This window comes from Bufo gargarizans, chromosome 6 (assembly GCF_014858855.1).
Source record: "Bufo gargarizans isolate SCDJY-AF-19 chromosome 6, ASM1485885v1, whole genome shotgun sequence".
NCBI lineage: Eukaryota > Metazoa > Chordata > Amphibia > Anura > Bufonidae > Bufo > Bufo gargarizans.
In genome coordinates, this window is record NC_058085.1 from 102,485,559 (window position 1) to 102,511,052 (window position 25,494).

General features: G+C 42.9%; 1 protein-coding gene across 1 annotated transcript in view; it reads left to right on the forward strand.

Annotated features, from left to right (window-relative positions):
• The first annotated feature begins 761 nt into the window (after nucleotides 1-761).
• Nucleotides 762-25,494, forward strand: part of ETV4 (ETS variant transcription factor 4) — a 47,737-nt gene continuing 23,004 nt past the window's right edge. Inside the window, exons 1-5 of the mRNA XM_044296986.1 lie at nucleotides 762-977; nucleotides 1,953-2,044; nucleotides 2,212-2,302; nucleotides 3,440-3,487; nucleotides 24,947-25,000. Of these exons, the coding sequence (XP_044152921.1) occupies nucleotides 1,988-2,044; nucleotides 2,212-2,302; nucleotides 3,440-3,487; nucleotides 24,947-25,000 (250 nt within the window). The 5' untranslated portion in view covers nucleotides 762-977; nucleotides 1,953-1,987. The remainder of the gene's footprint in view (nucleotides 978-1,952; nucleotides 2,045-2,211; nucleotides 2,303-3,439; nucleotides 3,488-24,946; nucleotides 25,001-25,494) is intronic.

Genomic DNA, 25,494 nt, shown 5'->3' on the forward strand with positions numbered 1-25,494 from the left:
CTTTGACTGAACGCCGGATCCGGCCTTTTTCCCATCGACTTGCATTATTGCCGGATCCTGGCGCCGTGTGTTCAGTCAAAACGGATCCGGCTTTTGCATGTTAAACCCTGAAAATAGGGAAGAAAAGTTAAAGTCCATAAATGGCGGATCCGTTTTTTCCAATGCATTTTTCCATTGTGTTCGAAAGCCTGATCAGGATTCAAATGTAATCAGTTTTCACAAGTTTTTCCGGATCCGGCGGGCAGTTCCGGTGTCGGAATTGAACGCCGGATTCAAACAACGCTAGTGTGAAAGTAGCCTAAACATTAGCTGTGGGGCCCAGTCATTTGTAGCTACGCCACGGCCCAGGTCTGCGACTCACTACACCCTGTACACGGGGTTAGAACCTCCTGACAAGACCTGTCAGAGAACGGCCCTGTACAGGGGTCTGTCAGCCCTAAAAGCATGAAGAAAAGTGGGACTCCCTCTCACAATGTAGCATGTACATGGACGTTGTTTACATGAGGGGAAGCATGGAGGCCCGGGCTGTGGTGAGCCCCACAGATTCCTGGGCTCCCTCCTCCTCCTCCCTCCATGAATGAAGTCCGCTCTGTTCTCCGATTTATGAATGAGTGCCAGAGTTCTGAATGGAACTCGCAGCAGCTCCGCCCCTGATTGGCTGGCCGTTCCCTCCCCTCCTTCCATTGGCTGGGCGGGGCCGGCGCCGAGCGCGCTGATTGGCTCCCTCCGCTCAGGCTGGCTTTCATTCACAAAAAAACTCAATGAAACAAAAGAAGAGAAGGGGAAATGTGAGACCATGAAAGAGGAAACTCACCAATCGCGGCCTCCCCTGGGCAAACAACTGTCTGAGCTGCGAGAAAAACAAGTCCTTTCAAATCAGCACTTTAAATCTGGGGCTGCAGGGCTCCCTTCCCTCCCCTCTCCTGCCAAGCGAATCGCAGCCACCGAGACCTTCCTGCAGCTGCTAGAGCACCGAGGTGAGGGATCTGAGCGCGGCCGGCGATCTGCTCCTTCTGCCGGGTGTAAAGGGAGGAGGATCGTGCGGAACACACCCTGGGCAAGCCATGGGCAGTGGGTCCTGGCAGCAATGAGAGCTCCTGGCATCTCGGGCACTTCTGGCTGCAGGGCTGAGCCCTTGGACTGAGTTTCCCTCGGTGGTGGGGGGTGTTGCCTCCATATGTTCTGTTGGGACAGAGCAGCATGGCTTCTGGCAAAGCGGAGGGCTGGAAACCAGTGAAAGCAAGCTGGTTGTGCTGGGAGTTGACAAGGCCGGGTACAGACGGTGCGATCTTTACTGGGGGGGGGGGCGATAATCAGTGGGTTGACGTTTTATTGGAAAACTTTTGACGCGCGCTGCGTTTTTAAATCTTTTTTTTGTGCAATTTTATTAAACTCCATAATAAAAAAAATGCATAAAAAAAAAAAAAAGCTTTTTATACTTAAAAGGAAAAGGTTACACTTTTCCTAAGGGGGAAAAAAACAAGTAACGCGGCCTACTCTGAGGCGCGAGACAGCGCGACCGTATGTTTTACAGCGGATGAGCTTCTAAAAAATTTTGGAAAACTGTTTTGTGGCAGTAAAAAAAAATATATAAAAATAAAAAAACGAGATGAGATGGTGTATAGGGTTATAAAGTGACATCACCAATCCTAAAAATTCTCTGTAGGCAGGAACTTTGCTGACCCGGGCCCTGGATGTCCTGCAGGCTTCGGCCGGGGGTTATACATTTCCAGAATTTAGTTTCGGACCCGGTCTCTGTATAGATATATATATATATATATATACTGTCCGATTGGTTTAAATCCATGGCTAATTGGCCACAGCTTTCCTTGACTAGACACCCCTCTCCTCCCCCTCCCCCCTCCTGTGTGCATTTTTGTGAATGGGTCTCATTATGTATGCATGTTTGTGCTCTCCATTCATGCGCCCCCTCCTCTTTCCTGTCCTTGCAGACTGCTGATCCTCCATGACAACACACAGTTAACAAATGGACCATAGGATGAGAGGTTACCTGGATCAGCAAGTGCCTTATACCCTGACAAATGTGAGTCTTGAGCTCTTCTCCTCCTCCTCCTGTCTACTTGCTACAACTTTTCCTGTAATGGTCACCAGATCTCCTTCCTTCCTCTCCTGATTGCTTATGCAACCTCGCATTACTTTAATTTGACGCTCAGATTTTATTTATTTTTCCCCTCCCAATATTTCGAGTAGAACCCTCAAGGTAATGGAGACGTAGACCGATACTGTATGGCCGGCAGGAGAAAATTCATGGATGCAGATCTCCCGCCCCAAGAATCTGAAGGTAACGTCAACATTTACCTTTTTGTCAAGGGCACAAAGGAAGGGGGGGGGGGGCAAATATTAGCTTTTCTGCGGTGACACGTTGTCATATTGTTTTCGGCGTGAATTTACCTTCGATATTCAAGTTTTTTTTTTTAGGTTTCATTCCTTCTGAAACCTTTGCCAATCCACAATCAATGTTGTTTTGTTGAAGACGGTCCTTGGGTTATTGTTATGTTATATTGTTTAGTATTTTTATGTGCCTTATGTATTTGTACCGTTCTGGTAGAAAACGCTCCTCTCCTAATAAATGCGTTACGCCACGTAGGGTCAGTGTGCAGGTGATGAGGACCTTTATGTCGCACATTTCTATACCACAGTGGGCACATGACGGGGGAACGTTCTGCCTGTGTTTTATGCCACTTTTGTGGCGTGAAAATGACTTAAATCATGTCGCACGTGCTTGGTTGCTGTGACATTTTGTGGGTTGTGCCGCCCTGCGCCACTTTCCGTACTGGGGTGAGAATTGGGTCAAGATGCAGATCACTTTTTTGGACATCTTTTATCATTTGCCACATTTTAAAGTGTTTTACAAAAGTCGTCTCTCCACGCCCGGGAACCCCAAGGCGTACTTCCTCTGAAATAGGCTCAGCTCTATTGCACTTGCGCCAAATTTATTACTGTGTGCCAATTTCACAAATTTGGAGCAGGTGCGCTAGAAACTCCAAGCAAAAAAAGCAACTAACCTACAATGATGATTGATATTTATCAGATCAGGGTGTGTCATTTACCAAAATTGTGTAGTCTGTGGTTTTCCACGCCGACAGCGACTCCATGACAAAGTCAGCTCTGCTGCATCTGTGGACGTGGGATAAGCATTCTGTGATCCCATACACGCTATAGATGATGCATTGATTAAAAAAAAAAGGGGGCGCAGTATGCCTAATATATGGTGGAACTATAAAATCTGGTCGCTGTATGGGATATACATGGTCTATAGAATTGGAGGTTTCCTGTGGGCGACGAGATTTGCATTAACCCTTTATAGGGGACGTATATTGGCATACAACAGTCTACGGCTGAAGGGAGTGTCTGGGTTAAAATGCAAACAGTTCCTGAAAGCCGGATCCTGCATTCACACTCTTCCTCTCCGTTTCAGATCTCTTCCAGGATTTAAGCCAATTCCAAGAAACCTGGTTAACAGAAGGTAAGTCCCCATTATTCTTCCACGGTCGGCACATCTGTATTTATTCCTCCCCTCCCCTATATTTATTCTAGCCGCTCCACAGATGAGCGGTATTTTTCTTTTCTGCCAACGTTTTGGGACTTGTTTAACTTCGGGATTATGAATAAAACAATTGTGCTGTGTATTTGCTTATGAATAGGATCTGGCTCCGGGCCCATACTCCCCCCCCCCCCCCACATCCCAAGCTTTCCCCGTTGTTGTTTTTTTTAAAGTATCTTTTAAAAAAAAATCTTAGATGGTTGATACTGGTCATGCAAGAGTTAAGACTGTCATTTGTCAGAGCGTTCGCCGTGTGTTGGTCTTCTCTATGCTTCTTCGCTTTGAATCGCTTTCTGCAATTTTTATTTATTTTTATTTTCCAAACATGAGTTTGAAAGGAAAAGTAATTCCTCGGGGTCCAATTAGACTGAGAGCAAATGGAATTGTAGATGGAGATTGTTCTGCCGTCTACGCGAGCTCGGAAGTCGTGATCATTTATTAATCTCGCACCCACCTATTCTGCAATGTTTGAGGAAGAAAATAGCGCAGCCAATTGGTAGAGACTCTGCTCCCGACATTGGACTTTGAGGCGTAGGAGCTTACAGTCTGGTGTATGGAAACTCGGGGCTTTAGTTCTGGAACGTATTGGAGCGGACACGTTTACCTTGTATTGTAGAGGGGGTATTCACGCTGTGCTCATTGCGGGGCTTGTAGTGTGATCATTAGGGCTCATGCACACAAACGTATCTTGTCTGTGTCCGTTTCGTTGTTTGTCTGTTTGTTGCTCACGGAGTAATTTCCGTCTTTTTGTGGCCCCATTGAAGTGAATAGTTCCACATGCGGGCCGCAAAAAAAACCCGGAAATTACATATATATCTCTGTTCCGCAAAAAAAAGGACAAGGATAGTTCTGTTCTATAACGGTCCAGCTGTTTCGTTCCGCAAAATGCGGAATGCACAATGTCATCTTTCTTTTTTGCAGATCCGTTTTTTGTGTACATGAGCCCTTACATAGGGGCTACTTGGTTTAGGAATGGAAACTATCGCTGATTTAGGCCTCTTGCACGCGAACGTATTTTATTTTGTTTCCGTTCCATTTGCGGTCCATATGCGGAACCATTCATTTAAATGGTTCCACAAAAATAAACAGAATGTACTCCGTGTGCATTCCGTTTCCGTATTTCCGCATATACATTCCGCTAAAAGATAGAACTTTTCCTAATATTGTCAGCATAACGGACAAGGATAGGACTGTTCTATTAGGGGCCAGCTGTTCCGTTCCGCAAAATACGGAATGGACACGGACGTCATCCGTATTTTTTGCGGATCCGTTATTTGCGGACCGCAAAATACATCCGGTCGTGTGCAAGAGGCCTTAGAGAATAATGGAACATAGAAGCTGACAATCTAGAGCAGGGCTAGGCAACCTCCGGCACTCCAGATGTTGTAAAACTACAACTCCCAGCATGCATACTTCCTCTGCTCTTCTCAGAACTCTCATAGAAATGAATGGAGCATGCTGGGAGTTGTAGTTTCAGGACAGCTGGAGTGCCAAAGGTTGCTGACCCCTGATCTAGAGTATAGTGCTACGTACAGGTTCACCTTAGACATAGTGGTGCATAGGAGCTTACAATCTAGAGCAGGGATGGCCAAGCTGCGGCTCTCCAGCTGTTGTAAAACTACCTGTAGGCAGTGTGGGCATGCTGGGAGTTGTAGTTTTGCAACAGCTGGAGAGCCGCAGGTTGGCCATCGCTGATCTAGAGGATACTGCTACATCTAGGCTTACTGTCTATATAGTGGTGCATAGGAGCTTACAATTTATAGTGCTACATAGAGGCTTACAGTCTACATAGTAGTCTATAGGAACTTACAATCTTGAGCAGGTATTGGCAACCTCCGACACTCCAGCTGTTCTGAGACTACAACTCCAAGAATCCTCTTTTTCATTTCTATGGGAGTTACAAGAACAGCTGAGTACGTGTGCATGCTGGGAGTTGTAGTTTCACAGCGGCTGGAGTGCAGGAGGTTGCTGATCCCTGATCTATACAGGTTCACCTTTGACATAGCGGTGCATAGAAGCTTACAATCTATAGTGCTACATACAGGCTTACTATCTACATGGTGATGCATAGGAGCTTACAATCTAGAGGATAGTGTTACATCTAGCCCTACCATCTATATAGTGGTGCATAGGAGCTTACAATCTATAGTGCTACATACAAGCTTACTATCTACATGGTGATGCATAGGAGCTTACCATCTGCAGTTGCTTTGTTATCATTTCTATTCCGATCTGTAATAGATTGTGCAGCAATAGTTAATCTAGGTAGATTTCATTATTATTTTTTTGCATGTAATCTTCTCGATAAGCTGCATGAAGCCTTGAACACTTGATGTCTATAGCCAGTTGTTTTTTCCAGCAGTTCTATATCGGACTCTTGACAGTTTTCCTATTGTAAATGAATTTTTGATGTCCTTATGACGACAATTAGACAATAACATATGGTGTACATTAGCACAGGAAATGACCATGAGGGTTCCATGCCTATAGCAAATTAGTGCTGGAGCAATGCAATGTGGGCTGTGGCGCGGAGGAGGCTGCGGCTGCCTTATTGTTGGTGCATTGATCACCGTTGACTATAAAGGCTTTGTATTTCTATGCACTGGCAAAAAATGTTGCCTCCTTAAGTGCCTTCTATGCTATGGGCCGCATGTTTGCTGATGACATAGGGTTAAACCATCTCACTTTTTGCTGTAGATTCTGATAAAGATTTGATGTTCCTATGCCTTGTCGAGGTAGAGCTTGGTATTGTGTATGGTTTCACTGAGTAGCATCCATTAAGTGATCCTCTATTGTTATGCAGCCATTAGGATCACGTGTTATGAGGTTTTTCAAAAACTTACTGGACTGTCGTCGTCGTGTATCACCACTTTGTACAAATGCTATGGCCTTCATGGAGGTAAATGCCCGACACGGCTCTGCTACATCTGTACCATATGTACATTGAAAATGCTCTACATGGTTTGACCACTTGACTTCAGCCTGAGATATGTAATCCATTATTGGCACGTCAGCTCCTTGCAGGCATATATGCTCTTCCACCAAGCAATGATACAGGGAGATGTTAGTAGCTACCTGAATCTGACTCCATGACCTCAAAAATAATACAATCCACTTTCATATTTCCATGACCACTTTCTATTTATTTGCTGGGATATCTATTGAGACCAGCAACAGAGTTTGTCAACTTGATGGACCATGATCCCAACCATGGGTGGTGGATGGCAATGGATAATATTAGATGAAAAACTGTTGTTGATTCTTTTCATCCAGATTGTAACCTAGAGTGGTGTTAATCGGATGTGGATCCAGTATATCAAAATGGCCAAAATACTGTCCACAGTTCAGAAGCCACTATTGAAGATTTGAAACATTTTGTATAAGTAAGAGCCAGCAGGGAATACGACAAAGTAAACCAGTAATGTGTGGTCAGAACAATTCTGTCAGAGTATACCAATTAGACTTTTTAATGGGCCCCAGCAATAAGAACTTTTATAGGCCTCAACAGAAAACAAGCCAGTGTGTTGGGTACTGGTGGCCAATGTCTGAGAACGTTGGCTACTTGTGATTGTCCAGCCTGGTAGTACATTATGGATTTCATTATGCAGCTCATAGCACTTACAAGGGCCCTACTGTGGTGAATACCTCTATTTCTACTGTGGGATCTAACTGCCCTAAGAGAACTCAAATGAATACACCAAACCTATGGATCCTTAGCTGTATAATGTCATACTAGTCAAGGCTTCTTTGTAATATTTGCAGTTTGCCTCTCAATTCTGCTATAGGTGATGGGAAGAACTGGGGGCACCTAAATATGTTGTCCATAGTGTAAAAAAATGTATGCCTCCCCCACCTATATATCGGCCAAGGTTCCCAAGATCAACTAAGAGAACGTCTTGTGATTTGGACTTATGTCCCTGAAAAGCTTTTTAATGTTACTTGTTTCCGGAGAATAGATAATTGTGCTAGAAATGGTCAAGTCTCTACTGGTTAGAGAAATGATATATTTTTTTTTTTGAATATCCCTATACGTTGGTTCCTAAATCTGGCAGGTTTAAACGCGTTCATCTGAGTCGATTTAAAGACAGAATGTGGGGATCTGTCCTCCGGCAAATAAAGGAACCCTGGAAAAGGGTATAGAATCAGAAAAAATAGCTCTTGGTCAGTGTCCAGCTGTCCTGGCCTCTGGATTAATGCATCCGAGCTCTTTGTCCTTCCAATAACCACTTAAAACCTGTAGCCACTTTTTGTTTTCCATGAAGAGGTTAAAAAGACTTAATGAAGATTCAGGTCTAATGATTCTTGCGTTGAAACAATTGGTTCTGTCATATATGAGCATTTCAGTACCGTCGCTGGGGTGTCATACAGCCAGACACCGGGCTGTCAATTCTAATGCAGGTGACCGTGCAGGTCCCTCTCTGAACCACTTAGAATAATGGATAAGTTAAGAAGTGAGGTTTGGCACTGCAAGTCCCTAAGCATAGGGACATGAGCCTCCTGCGTCTTCCTCAAAGGACCCATTCTGATGCCACCGACACTATGCTCTTTAATATTGGCATCCCAAAGTCGCTTAGAGCCCCTGTCTCCATCTGGTTTGATATCACTGGTAGGTTTTTCTATTGCTTTGTATCATCTGTTGCTTTTGATGTGATTTGTGTATAGTCTTGTGTTCTGATGACATGTAGCATATTGATGTTTTATCAAGGTGGGTGATGATTTTACAGCATTGCTTCACATCGGGGTTACCTGGAGTCCTTTTGCACGAGGCAATTTTAGGGACTGAGCAGAGCCCAATTGCGTGGTTACATAGTACTTAACCTATTAGGTGTATTTGTGTTTAGTGATGGTGTTTGTCTACTGATTGACATTTTAGTGTCATTAGCAGATTGAAATATTTCCAGCACTGCAGCATTTTTTAAAAAAAATCTTCTTTAGGTCTGATGATCACGAGGGGGATTTGGTTCTTAATTTTGTCTATTGATTATAATTGTTGTATAAGGCTACAATTATATATATATATATATATATATATATATATATATATATATATATATATATATATATATATATTTATATGAATAGTCACTTTTTTCTTATTTTAGCTTCATAGCTTATATAACCGGTTATACAAGATTCTCGCGGCTTTTTTTATATTTTTTTTACTATTAGTAATAATGTGTTTTCCATTATCTATGCTCTCTTGACCTTCTAGGATGTATTCACCTTATAGACTATGCTTGCTTTATGACTCAAGGTGTGAAAGGAAATGTAATAAACCCTTGATGGTGTACAAGTTTGCGTGTCAAGATATAGTCTACTCATTCCATCAGATTTATATATTTGTATGAGTTTTGCACATGATATGTCTTCAGGAATAGGGCTTCATATTGTTTATGATCTATGAGGTTCCTACAGGATGCATAGCTTGCACTTATATCCACAGGTTATACTTCTGTCTTGCTGTGTTCATCGACATGGACAAGAAAGCAGAGATTGCTTTACACTCCACCCTAATAAGCCTGTAGGAAGATGGCATATGCCACAGCTTGCCTTACAGTCTCCTTATTTTTTTCCCATTGCTAGATGGGTAGAACAAGAGAAGTTAGAACTGGTACTAGCAATCTCATTGTGTTTATAAATCCAGATATAGGTGGCCATACATGGTGGACACTTTGAGCATCAAGTTAACAAAGGTTTTTATTTGGTGCTCCATTGGCATTTAAGGTATTGTATTCCATTGTGGTAATGTAAAATTTATAATAACAAGTCCTGCTCTACCAGTTTCTTGCAGAGGTCTGTTAAAGACCATGTGTGTATAGTAGTCACCACAAATGAACAGGTTAACCAAATGTCCCTCATCATTAATAAGACCCGTGGACAAGAAACATGGTATTGGGATATGGTGGTGCTTGCTTGAGTTTTCAGTCTGAGTTGGATAGCTCTAGAACACAAGTGCACAACCTTTTCTTGGTCTAAGGGCCACAATGTCAGGGGCAGTAATGGTTTTCTAATAGCGTATCAACAATATATGCCTTAAATATCTAATAAATGGTTGTACTCTTGCCTGTCCAAAGTATGGTCTGCTTATCCCCCGTTTGGCACACCAGAGACAAGGTGCCCATGTATGTGGGAAGCGATCTTCACTCTGGATTGAGAGCTATGGGAACGGATGAGCATTTCAGTGTCTGAGCCCTAATGGTTGAGTACCACACAAGTTATTGTGGCCCCCAGGTTGTACACCCCTGCACTTGAGTATTGGCAAAGTTGGATCATGTTCTGGACATATTGACCTAGAAAATGTTAGGCTCCTAGAATATTTTAGGTTCAGTTCCACTACCTTCCCAAAATGGGGCTTAATTTGAAAATCCAGTCGGGACCCTCTGTGATGTAGGGCAAGTAGAGTTTAATGGCTATAGATGTGATTGACAATCACAGAAACCGCTCAGATGTAACAACTCTTGTTAACTATTTCAATGTCTCCCATCGGTTTTTAAGCATTTGGTGTTTAATTGGAGTCTTTGAAGTTCCAGTTCAGAAAATCTTCATTTGCAAGTGTCAGAAGAGATATTAGAAGTGGCAGAATGTTGATTTAAGATTGGTCTTATCTTCTTAGAGATCTGTATTACCCTTGCTGACAGAGGAGCACGTGATAGGCAATGTTATGATGTTGCTAGGATACCAATTTATAATGGGTATATACAGTATGTAGCATCAGGGTTGAGGATCAAGGTGAACTGTATGGGGGCAGATTGCAGCTCCGATCTGTCTTGTCTGTTATGCTTTGTCTCTTCATGTATCATTAACTGGTGGAGTCACTACGTTTTTCTATAGGATAATAGAATGGTAGAAGGGTTTGTCTTCAACCAGACAGGCCCGACTCCTGAGGATTAGGCAACCCACATATCCCATGTAGATAATATGACCCAGTGGTGGATCTGTCACTCACGGCCACTCCACTGAGATTTTGATGTTTGTCCAATAGATCAGCCGAAGGTCTTGCATTATGTCACTTGTCTGTAGGCCTAGAAATGTGTCCATCAGCCCCGATCTTGAGTGAGATTCATTATAAGTATGGTTATGTATATTTATACAGTATTTTGTTAGGTGCTTTTTGCACTTGGGCCCCAAAGCTCAAATGTGTAAATTTTTCATTATTTATATTTTATATTAAATGGCTGTAGAAGAACACAAATATATCAGGTAGGAGTCCCTCCTTGTACGTGTAGAGATTCTGATTATAAGTCTATGTATAAGGTCAAAGCAAATGATGCAATTTGCAAATGGAAAGTCAATCTTTGGTGAGCCTATACTTCCAGGACTGTTTATAATCTATAGCGTTTATGCCTTATTTATCATGTGTTTATGATAGCTACAGAATTACCATAGACTTTGTCCGTCATTAGATTAGCTGTTGTGCTGATTTGCACTTGCCCTTTGATCTGCTTTCTCTAGACCATTTGGTTGGGCCTTCAGACCACGTAGAATCTTGAGCAAACCCTTTAGGACTGTAGTGGAGGTCTGGGCTACAGAGAACAGGAAGAACTAGGTGATGAAGGCACAATAGCACACTAACTCCTCGGGTCTGCGAGTGACATTCCCTTTGATGTGCTAATAATTGTGCTTACCCAACCTTACTTCCTTGGCTTCCCCCTCCTAACATTATTGCATTTGTGGGTGATCAGGGGTTTGATTTGGTTAATAGTGAAAGTGGGTAGATTATTATATGTGACCAGTGACCTGAAGCTTGTTTAGGTGTACACATCCTGAATAGCAACATCTTATGATGGAGAACCCAACTACATAGGGTTAATCTTGTTACCCATGGACAATGAAACCTGGCCTCTATTCTCTGACTTTAGGTTTTGACCTTTTAGTGTAGATGCACAGTGGCTCAGTGGTTAGCACTGGGGTCTAGGTTCGAATAGGACCAAGGACAACATTGCATGGAGTTTGTATGTTCTTCACGTGTTTGCGTGGGTTTCCTCCCACACTCCAAAGACATACTGATAAGGAATTTAGATTGTGAGCTCCATTGATGACAGTGGGTGATGATGATGTTTGTAAAGCGCCTTCGGCTCTCAGGGCGTGCTGGGAGTTGTAGTTTTGTGACAGCTGAGGAACACCGGATAGGTGGCCACATGTCTACATGGTTGGAGAGGATCCTTAACCATTGTAGACTGCTGATATTTCTGTTTTACAAATTTATTCATGAAATCTGGAGTGTGTGTGTATATATATATATATATATATATATATATATATATATATATATTTTATTTACTTTATGCCGTTCCTCTGTTATTTCTCCTAACGTTCGAATAAACTGATTACTGGATGTTACCCTTTGGATCTTTTTTTTTTTTATCTACATAGTCCAATCAGTGCTGCCAGTGCCAGAATGTAGGGACACATCCCTTTTGAGGGAAAGGGAAATGGTAACGCCCAGTTTGTTTGTTCATAAATATTCAGGATGAATATAAGAGCATCTGTACAGAGATATAAAATTATTACATAGGGAATGCATGTGTTTACTAAAATTGAGGAGGCAACAGGTCCTTTTTAAAGTGAAGTCCCACTTTGGTCAAGTCTCCCCATTCTATAAAGTGGTAAAATGATATATAGTTATTGCCCTTTTTTATGCTGCCAAACCTTATGGACCTGGTGGATGGAAGGAGAATTTGATATGATTGTTGCTGATATGCTACTTTATGGTCTGCTACAAATTTCCTCTGCAGATTGACCTGTAGATGGCTTATTGGAGCTAATTAAAAGTCAGTTTTGTACACGGGAGTGGTAAATTGACGAGTTTTGATAGCACAGATTTTCCAACCTAAACTGAATTGCCCTAAGGGTGCATTTGCATATATTTTTTTCAGTTGCATTGAAATGAATGGGTCCCCATCCAATCATCAAAAATATGGTTTTGTGAATGGGGCCTTAGTGGTCTTCCAGGATCTTGTGATTGATGGCCTATCCTCAAGATAGGTCATAATTATCTAGTTGGCGGAGGTCCAACAACTCACACGTTAGGTCATCAGCTGTTTCAGAGTTGCTCTGCTGGAAGTCTGCACTGGAACGGACAGCTCCATCCATTGTGTGGTGGACGGCGCAGGTTACTGCAGTGTTACTCCCATTGAAGTCCGTGGTAGCAGCGCTGCCGCCACACAATGGATGGCCGTATTGCGCTGGAGCTACACTGAAACAGTTGATCGTTAGGGGGGCAGGTTGTCTGATACCCAAAGATCAGATAGACCATCAATAACAGAATCCTGGAGTAGCTCTTTAAAGATTGTCTGGAGATTAGGACAAAAAAAAATGTGATTCAGCCATTTTAAGAGATTAATATATTTGACAAAATGTCCGCCAAGAAAGAAATGAAGCCTATGCTTTAGCACATGTGTATGAAAATGTGGTGTGTTGCAATCCCTATTTTACTATATTTGGGACCCTGGTATTCTTCAAACATTGCCATATTTTTAGGAGACCATTTCTAATCTGATTTAGTGAAGTTTGTATTTTCTTAGTTAATTTTTGGTAATCTTTTTTTGATGCTCTTTTGTTGGTGTCGGTGTTTTTACATTGTGTATGAATGTTTCCTTTTTACAGTTTTGTTTTCTCTTGAAAGCTGAGCTAAAATGGAAATGCCTACATGTTTGTGGTTACTTGCTGGCAGCGGCCCTAACGCCGTATTCTGAGTTCTGACTGTTTTTTATGTAATTATACCCTGGCACAGGCCGGTTTAGCTCCTCAGATTGCATCATCCTGCCTCTAAACAGAAGAGCGCTTCAAATGTAAAGTCCCATGTCTTATTTTATGAACCAGGGAATCCCATAACAAACTTCTTTTATGATGACCTATTCTCAGGATAGGCTATCAATATATGATCATTGGGGGTCCAACACCTCGCACCGTCGGCAATCTGTAGCACTGGAACTACATGGCTCCATCCATTGTGCAGTTAGATAGAGCTTGTAAGCGCTGCTCCCATTTACTTCAGTAGGAGCAACCCCGTCTTTACCAGCTTCACCCACCACACAACGGACGGAGCTACTCTGAAACGCTTGATCGGTGGGAGTCGGACCCCCCCCCCCCAATCTGATATTGAAGGCCTAGCTAGAGGAATAACCCTTTAATGTATATGGAGTCCCTTATTTAGCAAGCAAACTCCAGATCTCCAGTGTGAATTAGCAAATAGATAAAGATAGATGGTCTTTCAGTAAATCTTTACATTACCTGTGCAGTAACCATTCGGGAGCATCTTTTTTTGAGAACTGTGTATTGTGCTGCTCCATTGTTGTTCCTCCAAAAAAAAATTAAACTGAATAATTTGACAACTGGGTCTTACCATAATCGTTTTCATTAAAGGGAACCTGTCACCTGGATTTTGTGTATAGAGCCACTAGCACATCCGCAATACCCAGTCCCCATAGCTCTGTGTGTCTTATTGTGTCAAAAAAAAACTATTTGATACATATGCAAATTAACCGGAGATGTGTCCTATATGTGAGATGAGTCAGGGACAGGACTCATCTCTGGTTAATTTGCATATGTATCAAATCGTTTTTTTTGACACAATAAAAGCACACAGAGCTATGGGGACTGGGTATCGCGGATGTGCTAGCGGCTATCTAGCAACCCATGTCCTTAGCTTTATACACAAAATCCCAGTGCCAGGTTCCCTTTAAGGAGTTCCCTACACAGGCACTAATTTGACAAGGTCAGACTGTAGGGACTCACCCCCAAATGGCAACACCCGGTTGTTGACTTAGTCATGTATTTCTAACAGGAACAACTGAACGGTACAACGCAGATTTATAAAATGTATAAGACAAGATGCTCTAGAATTTTTATATTATGGGGAATGCACGTATTTACTCAAAACACACTTGTCAGGAGAGATGACTGTCTCTTTTTATAGAGGACCTGTCGCCACAAAATGCAGTACAATCAGCAGGCAGCATTTTATAGAGCAGGAGGAGCTGAGCAGTTTGATTGTATCGGTTTTTTGGGAAAAGATTCTGTGAATCTTTGTAATTTATACATTTAGGGGTGGTGTTTATTAGTGACAGACAGCTCTCCATGTATACACACTTAAGCCTCATGCACACGTCCGTGGAACATGGACCGCGAGATACCGGCCTGGATTCCTGCTGAGTGCAGGAGCGCACGGCGTCATTGGTTGCTATGACGCCGTGCGCTTCGTGCTGCTGTACAGTAATACACTGGTATAGACCATACAAGTGTTTTACTGTACAGCGGCGGCGGCACGAAGCGCACAGCGTCATAGCAACCAATGATGCCGTGCGCTCCTGCAGGAATCCAGGCCGGTATCTCGCGGTCCGTGTTCAATGGACATGTGCATGAGGCTTTACACAGAGAATGCTATCAATCACTATGTTGGCCTTCTTCAGGCTTCAGAACTAAGTACTTGATACCAGTAAATGTGGACAATGTCCTCCTGTGATGGTACAGACCGGGATTGGAAGCTTGCCGTGAATTACGGCACATAAGTTGTGGGTTTTTTTTGCAGCCAAACAGACAAACTCATGAACCTGAAAATGGCCCAAAAACTTGTTTTGATTCCGGGAACTTCTTTCAGGCACCTGGTTCAAAGTTCTGGATGTGCCCGAGCCGCAAGGCTCAGGTGTGCCGCTCTTTCCACTGTTTTGCTACCAGTAGGCATCGACAGCCCTGCAGGTGCTCTTACTTTAATACGCTTTCTGAGGACCTTAGCAGACGTTTATTTTTTCAGTTTCCTCTTCGGAAACATTGGAGTAATGGAAGTTTTTGGGCAGGATTGCCTTGTTTATATAGTTCTACTTGTTAAAAAAGCAAGTCCAACATCAGCATTTATGAAAACAGGACACATTAAGCTGTAGTTAATAGTAAAAGGATTTCTGGCATTTGCGGATGGAAAAAGACAATTTGGAAAGGAGTTTTAGGGGATGTTAAACAACTTTCTGCTCCCCCCTGGCTCAATTTGCACATGATCTGTGATTCTTTCCCTGGGACTTTATGAGCTTTCTGTGATGTTTCATGTGGCTGTAGCGGCAGAAGCGGGCTGGAAGCTGGATTATCTGGAATAACCTCCGCCATGGGGTGTTACTAGTCTGCTGGTATATTATGCCATTTCTGGCCAACTTTTAGTTTCTCATAAACCTGTGCTTTATGGTCAGTGTTGACTTGTAGATTTCACGTTAAAGATAGTCCATCAACTCCTTGGTATTTCATTATATTCTTCTAATACTCTTCTTTTAATAATGGCTTGTTTTTACAATTTGGTTGGAATCAATATTCGAGGGGTATATGTTGTACCTCTGGAATTCATGATCTCACATTTCTTGGGAAGTTTGCAGACTTCTCTGGCATGGCAGATGCCATACAACTCCTGTACTGCTATTTCGGACATCAGTTTGGGTCCCAGTTCCTGACACAACTTAGCCATCATAGACCATTCAAGTTACATGACTTGCCCGCAACGTTTGTGTGAGTTGGCTAACTACTGCTCTGAAGTTTGAGTTGTAAACAAATATTTTTGGTTGTGTGACTTTCCTGAGACTTGTTGTCAGACAACACGTTGCCATACACTATCGATGACGGCCTACTTGGAGGGCTGCCAAAGAGGACCTCTAACTTTGACAAACCTCGTCAGACTACATTTGAAATAGGTGACTGTTTACTTTAATGTCTGGTGTATAATATTTAATTTCCAGACACTGCTTCTCCTGGCCATAACGGCGGATTACCAGGGGTAAGCCAATCCAGCTTCTACTTAAAAACTGATGGTCTTATGAAATAATTCCTTATTCAAAGGAGGGTTGTTTGGGATTATAAGAAAGTTGCCTGGAAATGGTGCAAAACAAAAAGAAATACGGTAACCACTACCCGTTAAATCCTCCATTGGTTCCTGCCAATCCTGCAGCGATGACATCATGTTCTGTACATGCAAGTATCACTGCTCAGGCCAGTGCCAGATGTACGTGACGTCATCACTGTACAAGTGGTTGGGACCTGTGGAGGATTGAATGGATGGGTAATGGTTGTGTTTTGGGTTTTCTTTTTTTGTAAATTTTTTGAGACTTTCCTCTGGATAGGTACTAGGTATCTGATCAGTGAGTGTCCCGACACCTAGGCCCCTCACGATCAGCTGGTTGAGAGGGCACTGGTGCTCCTGTAAGCGCTGCAGCATTCTTGCAGCTTTCCCTAGGCCAGTGATATCACGTTTATCGGTCATATGGCCTAGGCCTGTGATGGTTAACATCCGGCACTCCAGCTGTAGTTAAACTACGACTCCCAAGATATACACTTGCTTGGCTGTTCTCAGAAGTCCATTAAAATGAATGGGTCATGCTGGGAGTCGTAGTTTCACCACAGCTGGAGTCCCGGAGGTTAGCCATCATTGGAGGCGATAATTGTGTACATAGGATAGAGTTCATCCTAGAGACCACATATGCAGACAGGTTGATGGTGGACTGTATTGTAGAACACAATTAACCCCCTGCAGATGCGGTTCCTCAAATCAGTGCTTGGGAACCTAAAACTGTGCATATTAGGACATTAGAGCCCCATGCTGTTGTACGTTTTCCCTACTGAAACGCATTGGACCCCTATAGTACATCACTATATGGCTACTACATATGTTTTATTAGCTCGAGCCAGAGAGCTTTATTTAGTCCCAAAAAATGGAAGTTGGATCATAACCTGAGAACAGCAAAAATGCATAAATCTCAGGGGACCCTTTGGATAAATGAAATATTTGCTTTTCAGATTATGCCATTTTTATAACTTTATGGAATAATAGTAGCCCTAAAGGCATTGCTGTCTTTTTAACAGCACATAAAATATAAATCTCTCTAAACTCCTCGGCCCACCCAGTCTACACCCCCCTCCTACCTGCTATAAAAGAAACCACAGAGCTGGCGTGGCAAAAAAAATTGTTGAACCTAGGAGCCAGTCTGACTGATTCCATAGAGAGCCCTGTAATGACGGCCTTTTGGGACCTCTGGGCAGATTGGGCTCCTCGAGAATTGCATGTAGCCAAGTTTATAACGCCTATCTATTAAGCCCAAATATTAGCCTGATTGTTCATGATGGTTATACGTGGCTGACCATGCCAGAGCTGTGAATCAGATTCCTTACACCCCCCCATGTCCTTGAGGCTTCCTCAGAGGTGCAGAAAACCAGGTGCGACCACCTTACTATAACGGCCCAGATTCATGTGGATCTAGAATAGACTAAACGTAATTACAGCTCTGGTGTAGAGTCACCTGGTCATAAACATGACAAATGACATTGTAAGATGAAACATCTGAAGAGGCAATAAATAACGGTGTCAAGGAAGAACATAGCTACATCCAGTGGAGACAGTCCTCCCCGTTATAGAGTCCTTCTTTGTCTGGGTCTGTATGCCGATTATGATATGAATCGGCAGCCGCATTTATTGACCACCTCAAAATGAGGAAATCCTTTGAGCTCAGTTATCTCAGTCAGAGGTGGCTGCTGACAAGTAGGACATAAGAAAGCCATACACAAAAGACCAGATAAGTCCCCGTGACCAGTGTCGCATAATTCCTGACTACACAACTCAATCTCTAGTGTTACTGTATATAACTTGGTTGACATACTGTGAATTCACAACTCCCAAACTACTATTGTCCAAAATGTTGCTCCTTTAAGGGGACCTGTCACCTCTCCTGACATGTCTTAGTTATTACTGGCATCTCCCATGTAATAACAGTTCTGGAGCATCTATTCTTTATGACTGTGATGCACCATTCCTTTATTGTTCTTGCTCGAAGGTATGAATGAATAACTAGCAGTTTGCAATGAATGACCAAATGGGTGTTACCAGTTGGAAATGTGACCTTGCACAGTCTATTACCCAATCAGTGCTGCCAGTGTCAGGCGGTGCGAGGACTAACCTCCAACTGCATACTTACCAACATTTAGGTTGGTAAAATCGGGGAATCCAAAACTCTGCCCCAGGGAACGGCAACTTTATGGGCAGGGTTTTCAACTACTTCTATCTAGTCTATGGTATCAGTATGGTTACTCCATCCATTGCTCTTCAGGGAGTTTGTGTGTATTCTAGGGATGCAGGCAAAGAACACCTTGGATGATGGCATCTCTGCCAAGCCCAAAAACTTTGCGTGTGCCAAGTGACGTAGCTTGGCAGTACGGTTTCTGAAGACCACATTAGATTCAACACCTTTTGAAAAAGAAATATTTTCCTAAGTGGTTTGCATATCTGCCAGTATTCCGCCTTCAGTTATTGTATTTGGGTGCTGATCTTTACACAATGTCATCACCAGGGTCCCGCTACCATTTTTGGAGAAAGAAGAAAAAAAAAGTACCTGCATTCGGTTATCTCCATCATTCCCATAGACGGTACCGGAGCCAGTGCTCCATTCAAATAGAGGGACATGAGGACCCCATGCTAGTGATTGCGGTGGGGCAATGGTCAGCCCCCCAGCAATCGCACATTTATCACCCCTTGTGATGTATGTTGTTCATAGGCCCATCTCTTCAGGGTTTTTTTCTGGATAAGAAAAGTGTTTCCTGAAACAGCGCCACTTTTTCACATGGCTGTGGCTGGTATTGCATCATTTTTCTAATTCAGGACAATAAGGGTCTTGTCACAATGATCTGCTTTATATTGCATCGGACGGTTTAAACCCTCAAATCGTGGATGAACAGGTCAGATGCTGCTGACAAGTAGAGTAATGATTTATTTTTCCTCTGAGATTATCCGAAGAGCAGCTTCTAATTTCTCCGTAATGTATGTTTGCGTAGTGACTGGGAAAGCCGTGCAGGAGTAGCCGTAGCCTGTTGTAAGGGTTAATTGTCTGCAGGGAGGCAGTTCACGTGCTTGTTTTGTCAGGGATGGCACTGTAAGCGCACACTGGGTGGATCAGGTCACGAGACAATGGAAATGCATTAGATTTCCATGTGAATAGATACAGGAAACCCCATTTCCTACTTACAAATGAGAGATCTAGGTTAAGAAATAGAAATCGTATTGATGTCACTGGTAGCCGGGGGTCAGATGGGTCCCAGAGCGGGGACTATCTACATGAGTGCTACAGTCCCCATCTCCCATTTATATTTATATCACTCCCACACTCCTCAATGCCCATTTATACAGATACCTGCAAGTCTCGCCCCTGTCTGACAACAAAATGCTATGGCAGCCATTGTCACCCAACTTTCCCAGGAACAGAAAGACTTTTCAAACTGCAGTCTTTTTAAATGTTCAACATATGTGCCAAAATTTCTACAGTGGTAGCAAAGTGGACGAGATTTTAAAGCGGTATTCCCGCACATATGGTAAATTGACTTGTAGTGCTGGTTTTAATGCTGAAGATACATTGCTTGCCCCTAGCAACCAATCAGCTTCCACCTTTCATTCGTCAGAGCTCATTTGGAAAATGAAAGGTGGAATCTGATTGGTTGCTCTGGGCAACTAAGCCAGTTTTCCTTTCCATCAGTTTACATAAATCTATGGTTTGCTGCTGATTTCACGGTCTGATTAGAAAATGGTGAAATCCTCAGCATGAATTGACGTGTATAAAATCCGCAGGTCTTGTTCTATGTGGATTCTGTTGCAGAAGTTTTCCGTAGTGTGTGGATGACATTTTTATTTTTTAATCTCAAGGGGGGACATTTTATCAAAACTGGTGTAAAGGAAAACTGGCTGGGTTGCCCATAGCAACCAATCAGATCCCACCTTTCATTTTCCAAAGGAGCTCTAAAAAATGAAAGATAGAATCTAATTGGTTGCTAGGGGCAACTAAATCATTTTTCCTTTGCACCAGTTTTGATAAGACATTGCTGCGACTGTACGGGCTGTGGAGTTTCTGCCCGCAGCTCTGCTGTCCAATATTCTCTCCGTGTAGCTCTGTAAGGGTCCATTCACACGTCCGTTTTTTCTTTCCTGATCTGTTCCGTTTTTTCAGGAACAGATCAGGACCAGATCTGGACCCATTCATTTTCAATGGGTCCTGGAAAAAATCGGACAGCACAATGTGTGCTGTCCGTTTCCGTTGTTCCGTTCCGCATGTCCGTTTAAATATAAAACATGTCCTATTCTTGTCCTGAAAAATCGGATCCTGGTACAATACAAAGTCAATGGATCCGCAAAAAACGGATGACATTCGGATGTCATTCCGTATGTCATCCGTTTTTTGCGGATTCCGTTCCTGGAAACACATAACAAATATATATATATTTTTTTTTTTTTTCAATTTTTTTTCAAAGAAATCCAAACAACTTTATTTGATTATTGAAATGTATACATGTTTCCGTTTTTTGCGGATCCGCAAAAAACGGATGACATACGGAAACATTTTCAGGAACAACGGATCCGCAAAAAACGGACCGTTTTTCAGGATGAAAAAAAACAGGACGTGTGAATGGACCCTTAGGGTTTGTCACCCGGTTTTTCAATGGTATATATTGATAACACTATGGAACATAACCGTATAACCCATAGTGGTTGTCACCCGGCTCTCTGTAGCGCCTTGTCCTGATAACTAGAGATAAGCAGCCTGTGTGACGCTGCTCTCTAGTAATAAACCTGTGGGCCATGATGTATTTTTGTGGCTCCCCTTCTTCCTCTTGTCTAAAGCTGGCGCAGCACCATGTATGAATCTTCTTGCTCAGCACAGATCCTTTGCTTCCTAGATCACTTTTCACTTGTCCGTGCCAACGTGCCAGCTTTAAATAGTCTCTGCTATCTGAGGCCGGGGTTTGGGAATGCACCGGAAGTCACACTGCCAGTTTAGCGCTGGGTCTTCTACTAATGTTACTCAATGACCAGCAGACAATATAATACTTCCTTCCCAAATGTCAGAGTGCAATCTCTAACCTATTAACTGAGCGGCTAATTTTAGACTGGATCTTTGTGCGGCTCCTTATTTTTTCCCACTTTAGGAAGTATTAACCCTCAGCGGTGTTACACACCGACCGAGTAGTGATGGGAGGTTTATGTAATTGAGAATGGGCACTGTTAACTGGCACAGATGTCTGGTCCACAGTTGGGCACCAGGACAGACAATCTGCAGTAAGTACATCATATTGAGGCAGGGACATACATAGAATAGAAGGGTCCCATAGCAGACGTAAAAGTGGACGCTCTCCTCCCCTCCCCATGCAGATGGACCAATTTTGTACCCCCTTTTTTGGTAGCAAAGACTACCTTTACAGATGGGAGTCGACTTAGGATTTTGCCACCCAACGGGAAATTGAATGAGCCTAATAAGAGCTGGGCCTGCTTTTTGAGGGCTCCATAGCGGAAGCATGGGCTTACCTCTGATATGTACCCCCTTGTTTGCTGGTATGTTGATGCTTAAGGTCATGTGGAAGTGCCATCTGTGCAAGGACATGTCTCCAGGGCTGTAGAGTCATTAAGCCAAGTTTCCGACTCCACTATTTTTCCACTCTCCAAGTCCAGCTCCTTCATAAACGGCTAATGTATACTTTAGTATTAGCACATTTACAGTAGTAAAATCATGGAAACATCATGCTTTTTGGTGTTTTCATCGTCCTTCTGTCATATTTTTATTTTGAAGCCTGAGTTGGCGTCCGTACCCTTCTACATATCTTCCATATAACTACATGTAGAATCTCCCTCAGTGCTGAGCCCTTTTACAATGAGTTGATGACCGGTCCTCCAGGCACCATGCCGGTCAACAGCTGGAAGGGGCCGCGGCACTCTAGTAAGGGCTGTCACTTCTTCTTCCTCGGGCTGTGACATCATGTCCCTCGGTCCCATTGTCTTTTTCGCAGTCAGTCCTATGCATGTAAATGGGACGGCCACTTTTGAATATATGGCACTGTGATTGGTATACTATCGTCCCAGCGGCATGGTCCCTTCAAGCAGCTGATTGGCAGGGGCGCTGGGAGTCCGAACCCCACTAATCTGATAATGATACCGTATCCTGAGAAAATTTTCCAGAAAAACTCTTGGGTATGACAACACGTAGCATATTTTTGCTGCCGAAAATCCATTACAGGTTTTGCCATGGGTCCAAAAGTTACATGCAGACTTGCCACAGATTTCACATGGAAATAGACAGCATATGTTGTAGTCTTACAAAATCTGCACGTCAAGAGATGTACAAATGATGAGGATCCCATTGCTGAAATTTCCATCAGTATGTAATTTTTTTTTATATATATATATATATTTTTTTTTTTATAACCAGTATATGCCACGTGTGGCCGTGCCCTTTTTGAGTTGTGTAATTGTATATTCATAGGCCACGGCTTTCACAAGATATTGGACTTTCTTAAAGTGCACCTGTCAGGAGGGTCAACCCCTACTGCCTTGTAGGGTTGATCCTGCTGGTTAAAATATCTGTCTTGTGAAAACTGGGTGCATTGTTCCAAAGAAAGAATAAAATACATTTTTATGCAAATGAAAGAGGTGCATGGCCAGCACAGTAAGGGCTCATGCACACGAACGTATATTCTTTCCGTGTCCATGCCGTTTTTTGTTTTTTTAAATGGGTCCACAAAAAAACTGAAGTTACTCCGTGCGCATTCTGTTTCCGTATGTCTATATTTCCGTTCCGCAAAAAAATAGAACATGTCTTATTATTGTCCGCATTACGGACAAGGATAGTACTGTTCTATCAGGGGCCAGCTGTTCTGTAAAATATAGAATGCACACGGACGTCATCCGTATTTTTTGCGGACTGCTAAATACATACGGTCGTGTGCATGAGCCCTAAAGCTGAGGAGCCCAGGTGCACTGAGGGTCGACCCTGCCAGGCAGTGTGCTGCTTAGTTTAATGCGGTTGATTCTGTGTACTGGTGCTCTTTAACCATCTGTTTCCGTGCTAGTGGTGGTGCTGGAATTCTGACTATATACGCCCTCTTGGAACAGTACAGGGTGCACTTTATTGGTGTATAAGGGTACTTTCACACTAGCGTTTTTGTTTTCCGGTATTGAGGTCCGTCACAGGAGCTCAATACCGGGGGAAAAACTGATCAGTTTTATCCTAATGCATTCTGAATGGAAAGTGTTCCGTTCAGGATGCATCGGTTCAGTCCCTCTTACGTTTTTTGGACGGAGAAAATACCGCTGCATGCTGCAGTTTTCTCTCCGGCCAAAAATACTGATCACATGCCGGATCTGGCAATAATTTACATTGAAGTGTATTAGTGCCGGCATTAAGTGTGTCGGCAAAATGGACTCAACTTTCCGGTCTGCGCATGCGCAGACGTTTAAAAATGCAAAAAAAATTATACCGGATCAGTTTTCCAGATGACTCAGGAGAGACGGATTTGGCATTGCAATGCATTTGTGAGACGGATCCGCATCCGTTTGCGTCCGGATTGCCGTATCCGGCAGGCAGTTCTGGCGACGTAACTGTCTGTCAGAATCCTCTGCCGCAAGTGTGAAAGTACCCTGAATGAGGACTAGCCGATCGGCTTTCAGTCTCACAGCTACAGCTCGCTTTCCTGCTTACGGTGCACTGAGAACATGACACTTTCCAGTCGGTACCTGACTCTCTCAGTACATTCACAAGTAGGAGATGTTGCAGAAATGTCTGTGACTGCAAAATTCATTCCGTACATGTGAACCGGGGTCGTTTCTGCAGCATGTGCGTGGATTTCTGCAAAACTATTCCGATGAATGGGGCAGGCTTCTCCAGCAGATCTTTAAATGGAGACTAGTAAGAAGGGTTAATATTAATCTTTTTAATAAAAAAAAAATATATATATAAATCCGACCTGGAATTGAAAATTTGCCTCTCTGTTTAAATGGTCGGGGAGATTGTGGGGTCTATGTGCAATTCTATTGTGTGCCAACTGGACTTGTGCCAGCGTTCTACGCTCTTCACCCCTAATGAAAATTGGCATATTGTCCATCTTTCACAATAGTATCACACGAGACTTCGTAAATGATGAAACTGAAGTCCTTGTCAATTAGTAAAACTAAATATAATCCGCAGTAATATTACAAGGACTCGTATTTATATTGGGTAATTAACCATCTAGAATAATGATAGAGGCATTTTCCATTCCCTGGTGAGAAATCTTAAAAAAACAAAAAAAATATTACTTTTCACCTAAGATCTGCGTTATCTTTATTTGTGATGCTGATGAAACGAAATCTAATATCCCCTCCCCCCTCTCCCCCTCACCGTTATCAGCCACTTAAGTCTGACTCCAATGGGATTAATGGCAGGAAGTTCAGGAAAATCCCTGCCCCCACAATCACGACTTTCTCTCGCATATCTCCAGTTCTGAGAACCTCCAGAAACCTTTTATATTCATGTGTGTGGATGATATTAGTGGCTTCCTTTTGTGATTTGAGGTTTATTGGAAAAAAATAAATAATTGAAAAACATTTTTTTTATTTTTTTTTTGCAGCTCAAGTACCAGACGGTGAAGAACAGTTCCTGCAGGACCTGCAGTCAGAGAATCGTAAGTAACCGCTCAAGCTTCAGTCAGGGTAATGGAAGAAAAAGCCACAAATGAGACCGACGAGTAGAGTGTGCATGGCAGGGGTCTTCGCAGCCAGGAGACGGGGTTAACCATTTCAAGTCCAGAGGGACGTTTCCATGGGGGAGTCGGTGGAATGTAACGTGTGCTGCTGAATTCTTTCATAACCATTTGCAATGTTTGCGCAGCATTTGTGTAGGCGTTTGGACACTTCTCAGATCACGTAAAAGCAATGAGAAACATACGCCCCTTATTAATTAGTTTTATTCATTGTGGCAATTATAAATATACTGTATATAGAGTGATTCGTAAAAGTCCAGTGTTATGTCTGGATTACACGCGGTGTGCCGCTTATTACTGAACGAATGGTGGCCATCTGATATAATGTCCAGTGGAATAAGAACCACCATTGGTGCCCTGTGGTCGTGGTTTCCAAGTATGTTGCAAGCTCCGAGAACCGCAGGCGGTGTGTCTGG